The following is a 14,735-nucleotide window of genomic DNA, read 5'->3' on the forward strand; positions in this document are numbered from 1 at the left end:
GCTTCTCATGTGGACTTGGCTTTGGGTTGCTCCGTTTTAATTGCTTCCTTCCTTCCTGGTGAGAGCGACGGCCAGTGGCGGCCGCACCCGTGGGGCTGCCCTGCCTGTGGCCGGCACTGGACCGGCCGGGCTGGGGGACAGCCAGAGTCCTGGCCTGCGAGCGCACGGGCTCCTGGGAGCGGCCGTGTGAGCTGTTTGCCAAAGGACTGGGCAGGGGTGCGGGCGGGCGACGCGAAAGCTCCCGGGGAGCTGGCACGGCCCCAGCTTGTTCAGTCCTCCGCACACACCTGCTGCGTCCAAGGCCTGGGGCCGTGGCCGGGGTCACAGAAGACATGAGCCCTGCCCCCACGCGGCTCCCAATCCAGTGGAGGATGGACGTGTAAATGGGCAGTGACCGGCAGAGGCCAGTGCTGTGAGGAAGGCCGGCGGGGCCAGGGGCGTGGAGGAGCCAAGACCGGGCCGAGGGGTCAGAGTTAGCCGGGTGGGCCGGCAGGGGGAGGGGCTCAGCCTCGGGGAGAGAGCAGCCCTCGCACTGCCCACCCAGGCGCCCGCAACTGTCCCGCGGCCTCGGACCCCAGTGCGCTGGCCGTGCTGACGGGTCCCTGGCCGTGCTCTCTCGGGCCAGGTACCTGTTCCTGTTTGACAAGGTGGTCATTGTCTGCAAGAGGAGGGGCTACAGCTACGAGCTGAAGGAGATCATCGAGCTGCTTTTCCACAAGATGACCGACGACCCCATGAACAACAAGGATGTCAAGAAGGTGAGCCCCCGGCTTCCTCGTGGTGACAGAGGGGCGTCTAAGGCTGGGCCGCCCGGTGCGGGGCAGGCACTGACCCTCGCTGAGGGAGGAGTTGTGGGGTGGCCAGAGAAAGCGTGGTCAGGTGGGCGGGCCTCCACCCGCTCTGTGCTGGGCCCGGCACGCCCCTGGCCTTTTGTCTATGAGTCTTTCCTGGGGTGTGGCGGGGATCGGGGGGGCACGATCCGGATCGCAGCTCCTCAGTGAGGACACTGAGCAGAGGGGCCTGGCCTGAGGCCACTGGTGAGAGCCCAGCCTTAGACCTTGGCCGCCTGGCCCATGTGGCCCCCTGCAGCAAGCAGACCCTCCTGCCCCTCCCCAGCCCTCCCGCTTTGGAGGCGGGCACTGGGTGGGCCTTGCTGTGGCCTGTGGGACTCTGATGTCCAGCCAGTGGGCTGTGGCTGCTGGGGGCGGGGCCATGGCTGGTGAGGGAGGGGCCATAGCTACTGGGGGTGGGGCCATGGCTGCTGGGGGTGGGGCCATGGCTGGTGAGGGAGGGGCCATGGCTGCTGGGGTGGGGCTATGACTGCTGGGGGTGGGGCCATGGCTGCTGGGGGTGGGGCCATGGCTGGTAAGGGAGGGGCCGTGGCTGCTGGGGTGGGGCTATGACTGCTGGGGGTGGGGCCATGGCTGCTGGGGGTGGGGCCATGGCTGGTAAGAGAGGGGCCGTGGCTGCTGGGGGTGGGGCCGTGGATGCTGCGGGTGGTGCAATGGATGCTGCGTTGGGGCTGCCATGCTCTCTGGTTCAGTCCTGCTTCTGCACCCAGTGCTTGAGTACCTATCGCATGCAGCCCTGGGCTGGGTGTGGGTGCCAGGAACCAAAGTGCTAAAAGAGCCTGGACTCCCGAGCTTACAGGTAGCATGCAGGTACCACCTGGAAGAGCTATTGGGGGTGACCTACCTAGCCCTGATGTCCAAAACAGGCCACTGGGGCCCCAGAGGCAGTGACCTGAGGCCACCTCCCAGGCTCAGGGCTGAAGACGAAGCCCCCCAAGTTCCGCCCCGGTACCTGCCCCTCTGGGAGGAAGGCCCTTGCCATGGTGGTCCCATCCTGGGGCACGTGGCAGTGGGCAGTGTCCTGGGTTGCAGCACCCACCGCGGGGCTGGGCCAGGCCTCTTGATGATCTCATCTCCCCTTTTCCTTTCCTCTCCTCGCGCTTCCTAGTCTCACGGGAAAATGGTAAGCCCCTGACGCTCACGTGCTCGCCGCCTTCCTCACCTCTGGGCCCGATGCCGGCACTTCCTCCCTGAGCTGGGAGTGGGGTCTGGGGACCTGGGTGGGCCTGAGCCGGGCTGGGTTCCTGGCGTTCTCCTCCTTCCTCCCCTCAGTGTCTGGATTAGGAGGAGACATGTATTTGTGATAATAGATTTGCCGGCTGCGAAGGGTGTCAAGTGAAACCCCCCCTCCCGCCTGCCCCACCCACTCCCGGTCCCTGGAGGTTAAGGACCTGGGTGGTTTCAGAGCCACTGGGGTTTTGCTTGTTCTCTCTCTGCCGCCCTTTGTCCTCTCTTTCTTCTTTCCCTCCCTCCTTCCCTCTTTTCCTTTTTCCCTCCATCTTTCTTAACACAGATGGGCCCAGACTTCCCGGACTCTTCTTCCCGGGCCCCTTTAGAAGCCCCGAGCGATGGCTGGGCCTGGTGGCGGCTGAGGGGTGGGAAGGCTGGGTTGGCTTTGCTGCAGCTCCCCAGGCCCGTGGCCTCCTCTGCCTTTTTTGTTTTTTTCTGTTGTTCTAATTCAGACCAGTGAGCTTTTTTGGCATCACATTTAGGAAGTGAAAGTGGGTGGGCTGGCGTCCTGGAGGGGCCCCAGGTGAGTGCCTCAACGCGGGTCATTAGAGGTGGCCTGGGCTAAACCAGCAGAGACCTCAGTTGAGGGTGCACCTTGGAGGGGGTCGGAGATGGGTCCCAGGACGTCTCGTTAGAGGCTGCATACACATACACACATGTGTGCACGTACAGGCCCAGGCACGAGTGTGCGTGTACATGTGCCCGTGTACCTGTGTGCACCTAGCCATGCCCGTTGCAAGCGTGTCCCCCGTCTCCTCCCACAGTGGTCCTACGGCTTCTATCTAATTCACCTTCAAGGCAAGCAGGGCTTCCAGTTTTTCTGCAAGACGGAAGACATGAAGAGGAAGTGGATGGAACAGTTTGAGATGGCCATGTGAGTCCGCTGTGGCAGCGGCGTGGGGGTGGGATGCCACGTGGCATGTGGATTTTGCCCCGGGGAACCCCGCCCCCCCGGGATGCCAGCCCCCTCCCCCCGGGTGGCAGCCTTGCTCTTTAATCTACAGTGGCCAGAGGGCCCTCCCCCTGGGGCCGAGCCTCCCACACCTGACCAGCAGGGCAGCGAGTGGCCAGGAATGGCCATGTTGCCAGATGGACTCACGGTGACCCAGATCCCTGGGGCCTTACAGGCCGGTGGATTGTCACCTTTGGGGAAAAGCCCCAGAGCTGTTTTTCCATGAAATCTAGGAGGAGCCCCAATTAGCCCAACAGAGAAAGGTGATCACGGGGGTCCCTGGCCACATCAGACCTTCAGGCCAGGGTGGCAGGGTCCTGGGTGCCTCCGGGCAGGTGCACTCACCTCCCTGGCCTCTTCCTCCTGGTGAGATGCACATGAAGGGAGGGCCCAGGTTCTGGGATTACTGGCAGGATGCAACGGGGTCCCGCGTGGGACACATCAGAATAGATGGCGGCCAGGTGGTGGGCCCCAAGGCTTTCTAGGGGTTGTAATTTTCTCCCCACCATTCTCCTGAAAATTTTCAAGTATTAATCCAAGTTGAAAGAACGTCATGGTAAATGCCCGGCCTCCTCCGTTCACGTCTTGTGCTGTTCTCTGTCACGTGCCGTCCCCCCAGCCCTGGTGCCGTCTGCTAGTGGACGTGTTGTAGTGAATTGCAGACATCAGTGCAAGTGAGGGTGCCCATCATGAAGTCACGATTTGTTTAGATTTTTATATCTCAGGCTCGCACACAGTGACATCCTGGGTGCGGTTTGCTGAGTCACGACAAACGCTTGCACCGGCCCACACCCAAGCCCTGTCCGGATACAGCCTTTAACCATCATCCCAGAAGGTTCTCGAAAGCTCCCACTCAGACCCTTCATCCTTCCCGGGGTGTCAGGGCCCCTCGGGTCTGCCCGGGTGTCGGGGCAGATCCTGGCTCTGAGTCCTGGCCTCCTGACTCCCGGCCGCGTTCCGGAGGCCGGCTGATTTGGCGGCTCCCGTTTCGGGGGGGCTCAGGGAACCTGGAGCCCGCTTTCCCTCCCATCAGGTCAAACATCAAGCCAGACAAAGCCAACGCCAACCACCACAGCTTCCAGATGTACACGTTTGATAAGACCACCAACTGCAAAGCCTGTAGGATGTTCCTCAGGTGAGGGCCCTCTCCCGGCCCCCGAGGGGGCCTGCTGCTGCCTCTCTCCTGTGCCCCCATCGCCGCCGAGCACCCCTAGGCCAGCGCTGTGCTGGGCCCCAGGGACCCGGGGAGACATCCCATCGTGTGGGAGGCAGCCGGCCCTCGGACGTTTGGGATCTAGCCGGGAGGGGAGGTGACTGTCCCCGTGGGTGTCCAGGGCCCCCTGTGGGGATGGCAGAGCCAGGCCGGGGACCGTCCAAGGGGAGGGCCAGCACCAGGCTACGCATCAGGGCGGGGGTCCTGGGCCCCAGGGCTTTGAGGGGTGGTGCTCGGGGGGGCAGAAGGCAAGGTGGGTCTGGTGGTCCTCCTCACCTCCTGCCCCTTCCCCCTCCCACGCCGGCACAGAGGCACCTTCTACCAGGGTTACCTGTGCACCAAGTGTGGCGTCGGGGCGCACAAGGAGTGTCTGGAGGTGACCCCTCCCTGCAAGATCAGTGAGTACCCATCCCGCCCTGCCTGTGGGGCACGAGCCCTGGGGGCTGGTCCCCAGGGCCCCACGACGCACCCCGAGCCGAGGGTCCCATCATCCCTCGCAGCTGCCGGCTCTGGTGGTGTTCCCACATTCTCCTTTCCTGCCGTGGTGACCCCATGGGGCAGGGACCAGATGAGGAAACTGAGGCTCAGAGAGGGGAGGACACCGGCCCCGGGTCACACTGTGTCAAAAGGCCCAGCCGGAGCGGGAGCGGGGATTCCATGGCAAAGCCCTCCTCCTAACTGCCTACCGGCTGGCGTTTCTCGGCCTCTTCGGCACCCCCTGCCACACTGCAGCTGTAAGCCTCTAGAATCTCCACCTGGCAGAGGGCACAGAACGTTCCCGGCAGTTGCATGGAGGTTTCCGATCACAGAGGGGCGCCTCGCCCCTGGGTTCCCCCGCCCCGGAGCGGCCCGGCCCTCTTTAGCCACGGCCCTGTCTGTAGATGGTTCACATGCGTGCACGGCATCTACTGTGCTTCCCTTCGCCTCAGATGGGGAAAGCCTGAGGCTCCTGTCAGTCGACTTGGTTTGGGGGATCAGTTGGGGGAGGGCCCAGCCTAGAGCAGCTGGACGGGCAGCCGGAAAGCCTGAGATGGTTCTGAAAGCTTTCAAAGCCGCCACGGTCAGGGGCTGGCTGAGCACTGGATCCGGGCACGGGACACCCGCCCAGCACCACACTGCTCGCCCTGCTTCATGGGGCCCAGATGCTCCCACATCCCCGTGAAATGGGGCTGTTATGCTGACATCCACACTCAGGGGAGCTGTGCCCAGAGGGGGGTAACCACGCTCCAGGTAGACAGGGAAACATGCCGGGCCTGCTTGTGACCCAAGACACCACCGCCCGGAGTAGGAGAATTTGTTAATTACTCATTTACTGTGACTGCTGGCCCAGTGCCCTGATCTGGGAGGAGGGTCCGACAGGTCAACCCAGACCCCCTCATCCCCACCAAGGCCTGCCCGATGCAGCCCACTCCGGCCTGGCGGAAGTTCAGCAACCCTGCCAGTCTCCTCCGGGCTAGAGGATGCTGCCGGCCCCCACGGGCCCCAACGCGGCTTTTCAGCTTTGCCCATGGCTACCGCCCTCTTGTGGCCATGTGTCCTTTACGTCAAGCGACTGGACAGTTCATTTCTTTTGACATTTTTTTCTGATCTTAAAAGTAACATACTTCTTTATCAAAAACTTAGAGGAAAAAAAAGAGGAGAAATGAAATAAAGAAGAAAATAATTATCACTTATGAACGTATTAAGAAATAACCAAAGGTGATATTCTGGTTTATTTCCTGTCAAGTTTTCTCATTTTTAAATAATCTTTCTGTTTCCTTTTCCCTCTGATTATTAAATACCCATTTCCCATAGAAGATATAGAGAAAAGTAAGGGGGATGAAAACAATCATGGTCACACCAGGCAAAAACAACTGCCGTTAGCCATCACCTGCCTTCTCCCTTTTTTGCAATGCCCCCGCCCCCCGTCCCCCACCTCTTTTTAGGTTTCTGTGTTTTTCATGATATGTGTAGTTGAGGCTTTACCAGTTAGGCAATTGCATATCTTTCGAAAGCTGAAGTCATCAGCATCCTCCCCGTGTCACTAAGAGCCCGTGGTGGGCACCTGGTTTTATTTTAAGGAGCGTGTGGTTCCCCCAAGGGCACGTGCCCGATGCCTGACGCCTGTAACCTCTGTTCTGCAGGGTCTGTCACATCCTATGTCTGCCCAAAGCAGGCTGCGACTGTGCGTGTTAGATGGTGTTGAAGTCACATCAGCCACACGTTAGCCCTTGTGGTGCTTGTTTTGTCTGGTGGTGGAGTGGCAGCTCAGCTTGTCAGATGGCTGGGGCCCAGCCTGGAGCTGTGTCCTCCCCTTGGGTCACCCCAGGGCAGGCGGAAAGAATCTTTAGAATGTTTGCCTTCCATCTGATGAGCTGAGGTGCCCCATGTCCAAGGTGCTGACAAATAGAGTAGCACGCCTACCACGTCTTCTGTTACTTGCCCACGGCAGGCATCACTAATCAATTGTGGAAATCTTCCCTTTGAGCCCAGGTTCTGTCCAGTGATCAGGCAGTTGCTGCCGTTGGAGCAGAGTTGGCTCATGCAGGAAAACCTGTTTGCCATTGGGTCTGATACCCAGTGTGTGTTCTCCTGTGGGCCCCCTAAAACCAGAGCTCAGAAGTTGCCATCAGAAGTAATTGAGAGATTTTTGCGGTCACCAAGCACGCGTGTCCATAATCCATGTCTGAAAGGAAGGGCCTTGAAGCTCACCTCGCTCACACACTCAGGCGCGCCCAGCGGCCCTGACCCCGATGTGCTTCCTTTTCAGGTTCTCCTGCGGACCTGGTGAGTCCGCCAAACCATTCCCTTCCCACTGCCCTGCACCCTATGCCGCCCTGTGCCTGGAGCCGGAAAGACCCAACCGTTCCAGCCCTCACGCCTCTGGGGCCAGGCCGGCTTGCAGAGCCCCTGTTGGTCACGAGGGGCCTTTTGTTTTCCTTTGTGGCCGTCAGTAGAAATGGGCCCCTGTGCATGGCCTCCTGGGCCCTGATAGCTGTCCCCCTGCCCGGCTGCCCACCCGTTCCACCTGCCCAGTGGCTTGCTGGCGGCTGTGGGTGCCCAGCTCTGTGACAGGCGTCTGCCCACCTGCCACCCATCCTGATGGACGTAGAGCCCTCTCTTTAGCTGACCTGGGGACGGAGTCACTGAGTTCACTTATGGGGTGTGGACATCATGTCTCTCCCCAGCCGTGGGGTCCAGTCAAATTAACCAGCACATAACGGGCTCTTACTGGGCCCTGCGTGGGCTACAGAGATGCCCTCAAAGAGGAGGAAAGCCAGAACATTTAGTGTATTCAGCAGGACACGTCCCAGACAGAGACGACAAACCCCAAGCTTTGAGCAGGGAGGCCCTGGGCTGGGGTGGTCAGGGCAGGCTTCCTGGAGGAGGTGGGAGTTAATGCTAAGGGATGGGAGGGGAAGAGAACAGATGTCCCAGGGCTGCGGAGGGGTACAAAGGTGGAGGGTGTAAGTAAGAATCGTGTCACACAGGGAAATAGGTTGTCACCATCACAAATGTCTGTGGGCATTCAGGACGTGTCCCTGGCCTCGTCCCCGCTTCCTGTCTAGACCCTTCTCTCTGGGTGTGGGGGGCAGGGGGTGTGGGATGCTTGGGCAGCCTTCCCTCCTCACTATCCTCTGTCCTTGCTCTCACAGGACACCTCTGGAGCGGGGCCAGGTGAGTCTGTGGGACTTGGGTCTTCTCTGGTATCGTCCTTGTCAGCGGTCACCCTGGGAGCCAAGCCTGGGCCTGGCCGTGGTGACTGCCGCCTTTGCCTAGTGTTCTCGGCTCCAGGCTCCCAGGGTGTGTGCTGCCCTCCGGCCCCATCTCCCTCCCACCTCCACGGCCACTTCCCCTGGGAGCTTCCTTAGTTTTGGATGTCGCAGCGCCAGGCATGGGGACTGGGCCCAGCCTGCAGAGAGCCAGGGTCCCTTCAGCCCAGTAGAAGCCCTGAGCTGCAGCCCGGAGACCCCGAGCAGAGCAGACTTTGGGACACTGCTGCTGTCACTTTACCATTCTCTCCGTCCCCCCACGTCCCCCTTGCTCTGCGTTGGGTAGCAGGAGAACTGAAAGCATCAGGTATGAGGCAGCCCGAGCTGCGGACAGAGTCCAACCTAATCATGAAAACAGAACCACGCTGCTGCCTCTGGGGTACCAGCTGCAGGAACCAGGCCTGGCAGACGCGGCCCATGCAGGGCTGGGCCGGTCAGAGCAGGGCACGGTCTAGGAGGGGCCTACAAGTTTCCGGGGGGCTCAGGCGGCCCCCCCTCCCCGTCAGCCCAGGGCTGCCCCGGAGTAGCCGTGTGGCCTTGGCAGGTCGCTGACCCGGCCCCCGCCTCTAACAGGACAGAGACCCCGTCTCCAGCTCCATGCCACTGACTCTCAGTCACAGATTCGAAAGGCGTTTGGGTGACAGCACATGAAGTGCTCTTCAAGAATAAGTCGCTATTACTGCAATGACACCCTGAATCTGTTAATCTCATAAATAGTTTACTTATGATATTTAACAACAGGACGTGGGAGCCTTCCGGGAAGAATTTAGGGAGGGGCGATACAGGCCCATGGCCCACTTCCAAGAGCCCTGAGAGGTCTGAGAAGGCCGGGGAGGTCAAGGTCAACTTGGGGGTGGGCTGCCACCAGGACCAAGTCACCGAGCCACGCCCTCTCCTGCCCTGTCCTTCGCAGGTCCCAAGATGGTGGCCGTGCAGAATTACCATGGCAACCCTGCTCCCCCCGGGAAGCCGGTGCTGACCTTCCAGACGGGCGATGTGATTGAGCTACTGAGAGGCGACCCTGAGTCTCAGTGGTGGGAGGTGGGTCCTGGACCTGGGAGGGTCTCGGCCCCCGGCTACCCCCTCCCCACTCCCCAGGGTAGAAGCAGAGAGTCCTGCATTTCCAGGCAGGGGTGGGTTTTGGGGTGCGAGACCATCGGGGTGGAGAGAAGCGGGCTGTTAGCGGGGCCTGGGTCCTGGGGTGTTTGCCTTGAGGTGGTAGGGAGTGCCGCATCCCCTCACGGAAGAGGTCCTCCTCCTGGCGTCCAAGCCCTTTCCCTGTCTGCCTCCTGCCTGGCTTGTGTCCTGCACACGCACATCCCCCAGGCTCCGCCCAGGCCGTGCCACGCCCACCCTGCTGCCCACCTGCCCTGGTCCAGGCCAGCACCACCTTGCTCAGCACTGGGGGGGACAGCATGACTGAGACCCGCCCACCGCCCTGCCCCAGGAGGCCCAGACACGGACACAGGTCCATGTGATGGTTTACGGTTCTGAGCCACGAAACCTGCTGTTCTGGTGATGAGGCCTGAGAAATGGGAGCCGTCAGTGCTGCTATGAGATCTCCTAAGCCCCCCAGCCCACGGGGTCCACATGGCTCCACAGGAAACCGGGGCACTTGCCCAGCCTGGGTGACCAGGGCGACCTGCTTAGAGCTGATGCTAGTGCGTGTGTTCGTCAGTGACCAAGTCCTGTTACTGCCGTCGTCGTTGTTGTGTGGCGGTCCTTGTCAGTACTTACGTACTTATGAACTTATCGCACTCGACTCGGCCTCATGTAACTGGAGATTCAGGAGCTGAGACGGTGTCTGCGGTACAGAGTCTGCCCCGTGCTGACCCCGGCCACCCTGTTCCCCTCCCTAGCTGTCACCAGGGCCATCATCAGGCTTGGGTGGCCTTGCAGAGACACTTTGCTGATGTGAAAGTGGGGGCTGAGGAGGAGCTGCCGGGAAGACCTTGGGAGGGTCTTCCAGGCAGAGGGAAACAGAGAGAGTGAACAGTCGCCCCCAGGCCCTCCCACGCTGTGCTGTGTTTTATCAAGACCCCCAGGTCCGCACGCCCCTCGCGGTTTGGGAAGGGCCGGTGTGGATAAGAGGAAACAGCGGCCAGGAGAGGGGGCTCTAGTCCCAGCGCCGAGCAAGCCGTGTAACTTCTCTGGGCCTCAGTATCCTCATCTGTGAAGTGGGGGCGCCTCTCACCTTCCTGCCCCAAATGGTGATGAGGTCAGCTGAGGTTACAGCAGGAAGGTGATGCTGTGATGGGCTTCTCAGGGACTCCCTTGTCCTCCTCAGGACGAGCTGAGTGCGCACTGCAATCCCCCCTCCCCCCACCACTGGCCAGGCCAGGCCCCGCCGGCCCTGACCATCTGTCCTCTCCCAGGGTCGGTTGGTGCAAACCAGGAAGTCAGGTTACTTCCCTAGCTCGTCTGTGAAGCCCTGTCCAGTGGATGGAAGGGTGAGTACTTCCCATGGAAGCTTCTGGAGCATGGTGGCCAGGGTGCCGTGGGTGCTGAGAGCTGTCTCCTCACTCCGGACACCCTGGACTTGTTCAGGCCGTTGTGAGCTGGCCCCGGAGCTGGGACGGAGGGCCAAGGGGCAGGGGATCCCTCCTCTTGGGAGGACTTGGCTGTTTAAAAAACACTAAAATGGGCATCTCTGCAGCAGGTATGATGGACCAAAGACCAGCTGCCTTTCTCCACACTGGAGGGAATTTATAAGTCTTCTCCCTCGAACATAAGGACTCAGAGCTAGATGTTATGATATTTACAAAAGAGGCAATATGGCATTTCTTTCATCTGAGTACTGTGGAGCAAATTCTGCTCTGTTACAAAAGGCATAGAGCTGTCAGCCATCAATTGCATCACCCACACCCCGCCCCCCCGAAAAAGCTAAAAGTGAGAGAGTGAAACTTCTCCCGAAGGAGCAGGAGGCAGGTGCCCGACCCCCTGGGAGCCCTGGTCCACCTACCGGGCCCTGCCCGGCCTCTGGCCCCACTGCCCAGCATGCTGCTTCTGTGCAGGCCATTGCCCAGTTGAAGGAGAAAGCATTTTGGGACAGGCTTTGCTGGCAGGTCAAAGGGACCAGACAACACAGGAAGAAAATGTCACTAACTCACTGGGTGGCCTGCGGGGTGGGAGGGGCGGGGGGGCGGGGTGGAGGGTCCCTTCCCAGCCCTGGCCCTCAGTTTCCCCATCTGCATGGTGAATGGGCTGGGGAGGGGACAGGTAGTCTGGGAGGCTCTACCCAGCCTGTGGCCCAGTGTGGGGAGGCCAGGCCAGCGAGGGCGCCACGTGGGGTCTGGAGAGCTGCAAGGTTTGCTGCGGACGCGGCTCTCCCCCTGCAGACCGCACTGCTGCCGGCCCAATGCCTGTCCCTGGGGCTGTGGCCGGTCCGCTGCAGAGCGCGCGAGGTATAGGGTGTGCTCCTGTCCACTGCTGAGACGTTGCAGCCGCCTTCAGGTTGCTCCCTTCCTCCTTACTCTGCACTGTTAGTTGGATGCTATCTATTCATTCATTCGGTCAATCAGTCAATCATTCATTCGATCAAACCCACTGAGCATCTACTCAGAGATGGTGAGTCCTGGCTGCTCCCCTCAGGGACCTCCCAGGCCAGTGGCTCTGGGTCTAAGTCCACAGACGTCCTGGTAGCCAGTGCTGGGCCCCCGGGGTCATTGATGATAGGACGTCGCTGGGCCCCGCTCTGTGGACAGTCCCTGGGGACACACCAACCCGAATGTTCTCTCCTGCCAGCCGCCCATCAGCCGGCCACCGTCCCGGGATATGGACTACGCCGCATACCCCTGGTGAGTGGATCTGCGGGGGCCCCAGGCTGCCTCTCGTGTCTCCAGGGCGGCTGAGCCCGGCTGCACGCGGCCCCCTTCTCCCCTCCTCAGCTCTGAATCGCTGGGAGCCCGGGGGAGTCTTCTCTACCCCGAGGCCGCTGTTTCCCCGCCTGTAAACAGATCATCAGGTTCTAACATTTGGGAGAACGAAGCCCTTTTTAAAATGTGATCTTACTTGAGCCTTGTCTAAAATATCAGTATATAGAAGGAGGTATATTTAAGGCCAAAATTATAATTGTATTTGCTCATACGGGCTTGATGAGAGCAGTGGGGCTGTGTGATGAATAAAACGTGGAGGTGACGTGGTAGGTATGAGTCTCAGATGCAGGTCGGCCTCGGGTCCAGCTTTTATCACTCTGCCGGCTGGCTCACCGGCTGCCTGGAAGAATGACTGCCCTCGGTGACCATGGCCCTGCAGAAGCTCGCCCTGTGGCAGCCCCAGAGCAGTGGGCCACTCGACCCCGGGAGGGTCTGCCCTTGTGGTTTTCGGTTTGGGGTTGACCCCTGAAGCCACCCCGGGGCCCCTGTGCCCAGTGGTGTGATGTGCCCGCGCCCTCGGTGTCCCCGGCCTCCCCGGCACCGCCCCATCCGGGTCTCTGAGACCCCTGGGTCTGTCCCAGTGTGCTGTTCACCCTGCACTTGGGTCTAATGTGGAGGGTGGGGGACTTAAGCTGTGATTTTCACTTGATGGAGTAACGCACTGAACTTTAATTTTCTAATGAATCTGTTTACAAAAGTCCCAATTCAGCCCGACAGGGAGATGCAAATGGGGTCAGGCTTTGTTCTTGAGGCTGGGGGTCGGGGTGGGCTTCATTTCCATAGAGCTGGCGAGAAAAGCTTTCAGTCAGTGTGTCGGAAACCCACCCAGGGAGATGCTGATGGTCTCCAGTATGTTAGGACACAAAACAAAACCCCACATGAGCAGTTTGTGTTTATTACTGCTTTTTAAACAGTGACAACTTGGAAAGGAAGTTTGATCCAATGTCTGTTACCCTGAACGTCTCTTGCAGGCCCAAGGTCTGGAGGGTGGAGGCCGCGGTGGACTGTCTGGGGCCTGTTTGGGGTCCTTATCTCTCCCCCAGCCACCTTCCCTGTGCGGGCTGTGAGCCAGCACGCAGATGCTCCGCCCCGGGCGTCTCCTCCAGACCCCGCCCACCGCTCGCCCCTCCTCCTGGGGGCGTGGCCTCGCTTCCCAATAGGCTCTTCAGCAGATTAGAGCCGTGTCAGTGAACAGCCCCCGTTTCCCCCTCTGCTCCAGGTTTGCCGGCAACATGGAAAGGCAGCAGACCGACAACCTGCTCAAATCCCACGCCAGCGGGACCTACCTAATCAGGGAGCGGCCGGCCGAGGCCGAGCGCTTTGCCATAAGCATCAAGTACGTGGAGGCTGGGGCTCAGAGAGACCCCTCCCCCCATGCCGTTCTGAATCAAGGAGCCCACATCCCCTCCGGATTCTGGGCTTGTTGGGTGTGGCCTTGGGATGCGTTGCCCACGCCAGGGCACTTTTGAGATGAAAGGGCGTCAGCGGGTCTGCACAGTGCACCTGGCCCGGGACAATCGTGAGTGATCCCGGCCTGCCATCAACTCTGCTCGAAGCCGCCCCGTGGGCTTGGTCTGGCGTTTTTCAGGTGGTGGGGACCAGAGGAGCTCAGGGACGGGGACAGGCCTATGGTGAGAGGTGAGGGACTTCCAGCGGCCCCACAGGTGGCCTTGGAGAACACGGGCAGTCACGCTGCTGCCGACTCAGGGCTTCAGCCCGTGGCCTTCGGGCTGGGGTCCTCCTTCTCAGACTCTGCCCCCTTGTGGGTCTTCTGTCTCCTCCTCAAGAGACAGAATCTGATTGGTCGTTGGTCACCATCGGCATAGGACACACACTGGACAGGAGTCTCAGGCCGGTGAATAGAGGGTTCTGGTTTGCTGTGACCTTGATGGGGTCAAGAGCCCCAAGCAGGGTGGCCTGTGTCCAGGGAAGGCCCCCTCAGGTCTGCTGGGTGGGTGCTGCGGGGGGGCAGGCCCAGTGACCGGGCCACCGGACGGCCACAGAGTCACCGCCTGGGTGCTTCTGGTATCGGGTCACAGAAGCCAACGCGAGGGAGCAGAGAGGCCCTCTTGGTAGGATGCAGGAACGCCTCTGGCCGTTAGGGGCAGACGGGAGCCGGGCTCAGTGAGGCTGCACCCAGGTCCTGAGCACACAGCCCACTCCCATCTTTCCATTTCAGCTTTTGTTCTTCCGCCCTCTGCATCAGCTTCCTCTACATCTGTGCCCAGTGGGGGCCGAGGGCATGAGCGCCCCAGCAGCAGGGTGCCGGTCCTGGCCTGAGCACGTGCCGCCGGCCAGCATGCCTGCACGTGTGCACGTGCGTGAACGTACCCCCATCCCCCTCTTCCATTACTGGGAGGCCTGCAGGTGGTCATCTCCTGGTCATCCAGGGCAGGGTCCCACTGTACAGAATGGCTGTTGCAGGACCCCTGGGGTGGAAGTGGTGGAGGGGTCAGGATCTGGGCAACTAGGAGGAGCCAGAACTGAGGACGAGACCCCCACCTAGGTGGACAAACTGCCACGGTCCCCACAGGCTTTCCAAGAGGCCCCACTAATGTTTGGGCCTGAAACAAATGGGCTGGCTTTTCTAAAATACAAAAACCAAAGAACACCTGCAGCCTTGAAAGTGACAGATGTCTAGTGAATGTCAGCTGGACACAACCTGGGTCACCTGGTACACAGGACTTGCTCTCAAGCAGAGATCAGCGGTACCTGCCGTGGGTGGTGGGAGCATCGTAAGGTGTGTGACCCAGTGCAGGTGGGGCCTCCCGCGGTGAGAGTCTCGGTAGGGCCCTGGGAGATCAGTGGCACGTGAGGCGTGCTGGCAGGTCTGTGGCAGAGACTGGGGCAACACCAAGCAGT

The 14,735-nt window shown here is 60.7% G+C and overlaps 1 protein-coding gene across 7 annotated transcripts in view; it reads left to right on the forward strand.

Moving 5' to 3' along the window:
• Positions 1–14,735, forward strand: part of VAV2 (vav guanine nucleotide exchange factor 2) — a 185,397-nt gene that overhangs the window by 159,870 nt on the left and 10,792 nt on the right. For 4 of the 7 annotated variants that reach the window (XM_057547699.1, XM_057547692.1, XM_057547696.1 and 1 more), the window contains exons 14-24: positions 626–758; positions 1,960–1,974; positions 2,846–2,955; positions 4,067–4,168; positions 4,556–4,644; positions 6,996–7,012; positions 7,882–7,903; positions 8,912–9,039; positions 10,374–10,448; positions 11,743–11,795; positions 13,093–13,209. In XM_057547699.1, coding sequence (XP_057403682.1) covers positions 626–758; positions 1,960–1,974; positions 2,846–2,955; positions 4,067–4,168; positions 4,556–4,644; positions 6,996–7,012; positions 7,882–7,903; positions 8,912–9,039; positions 10,374–10,448; positions 11,743–11,795; positions 13,093–13,209 — 861 coding nt within the window. The remainder of the gene's footprint in view (positions 1–625; positions 759–1,959; positions 1,975–2,845; positions 2,956–4,066; positions 4,169–4,555; positions 4,645–6,995; positions 7,013–7,881; positions 7,904–8,911; positions 9,040–10,373; positions 10,449–11,742; positions 11,796–13,092; positions 13,210–14,735) is intronic. The other 3 variants (XM_057547693.1, XM_057547695.1, XM_057547698.1) reach the window with 1 other exon arrangement.

This window comes from Balaenoptera acutorostrata, chromosome 6 (genome assembly GCF_949987535.1).
Source record: "Balaenoptera acutorostrata chromosome 6, mBalAcu1.1, whole genome shotgun sequence".
Lineage (NCBI taxonomy): Eukaryota > Metazoa > Chordata > Mammalia > Artiodactyla > Balaenopteridae > Balaenoptera > Balaenoptera acutorostrata.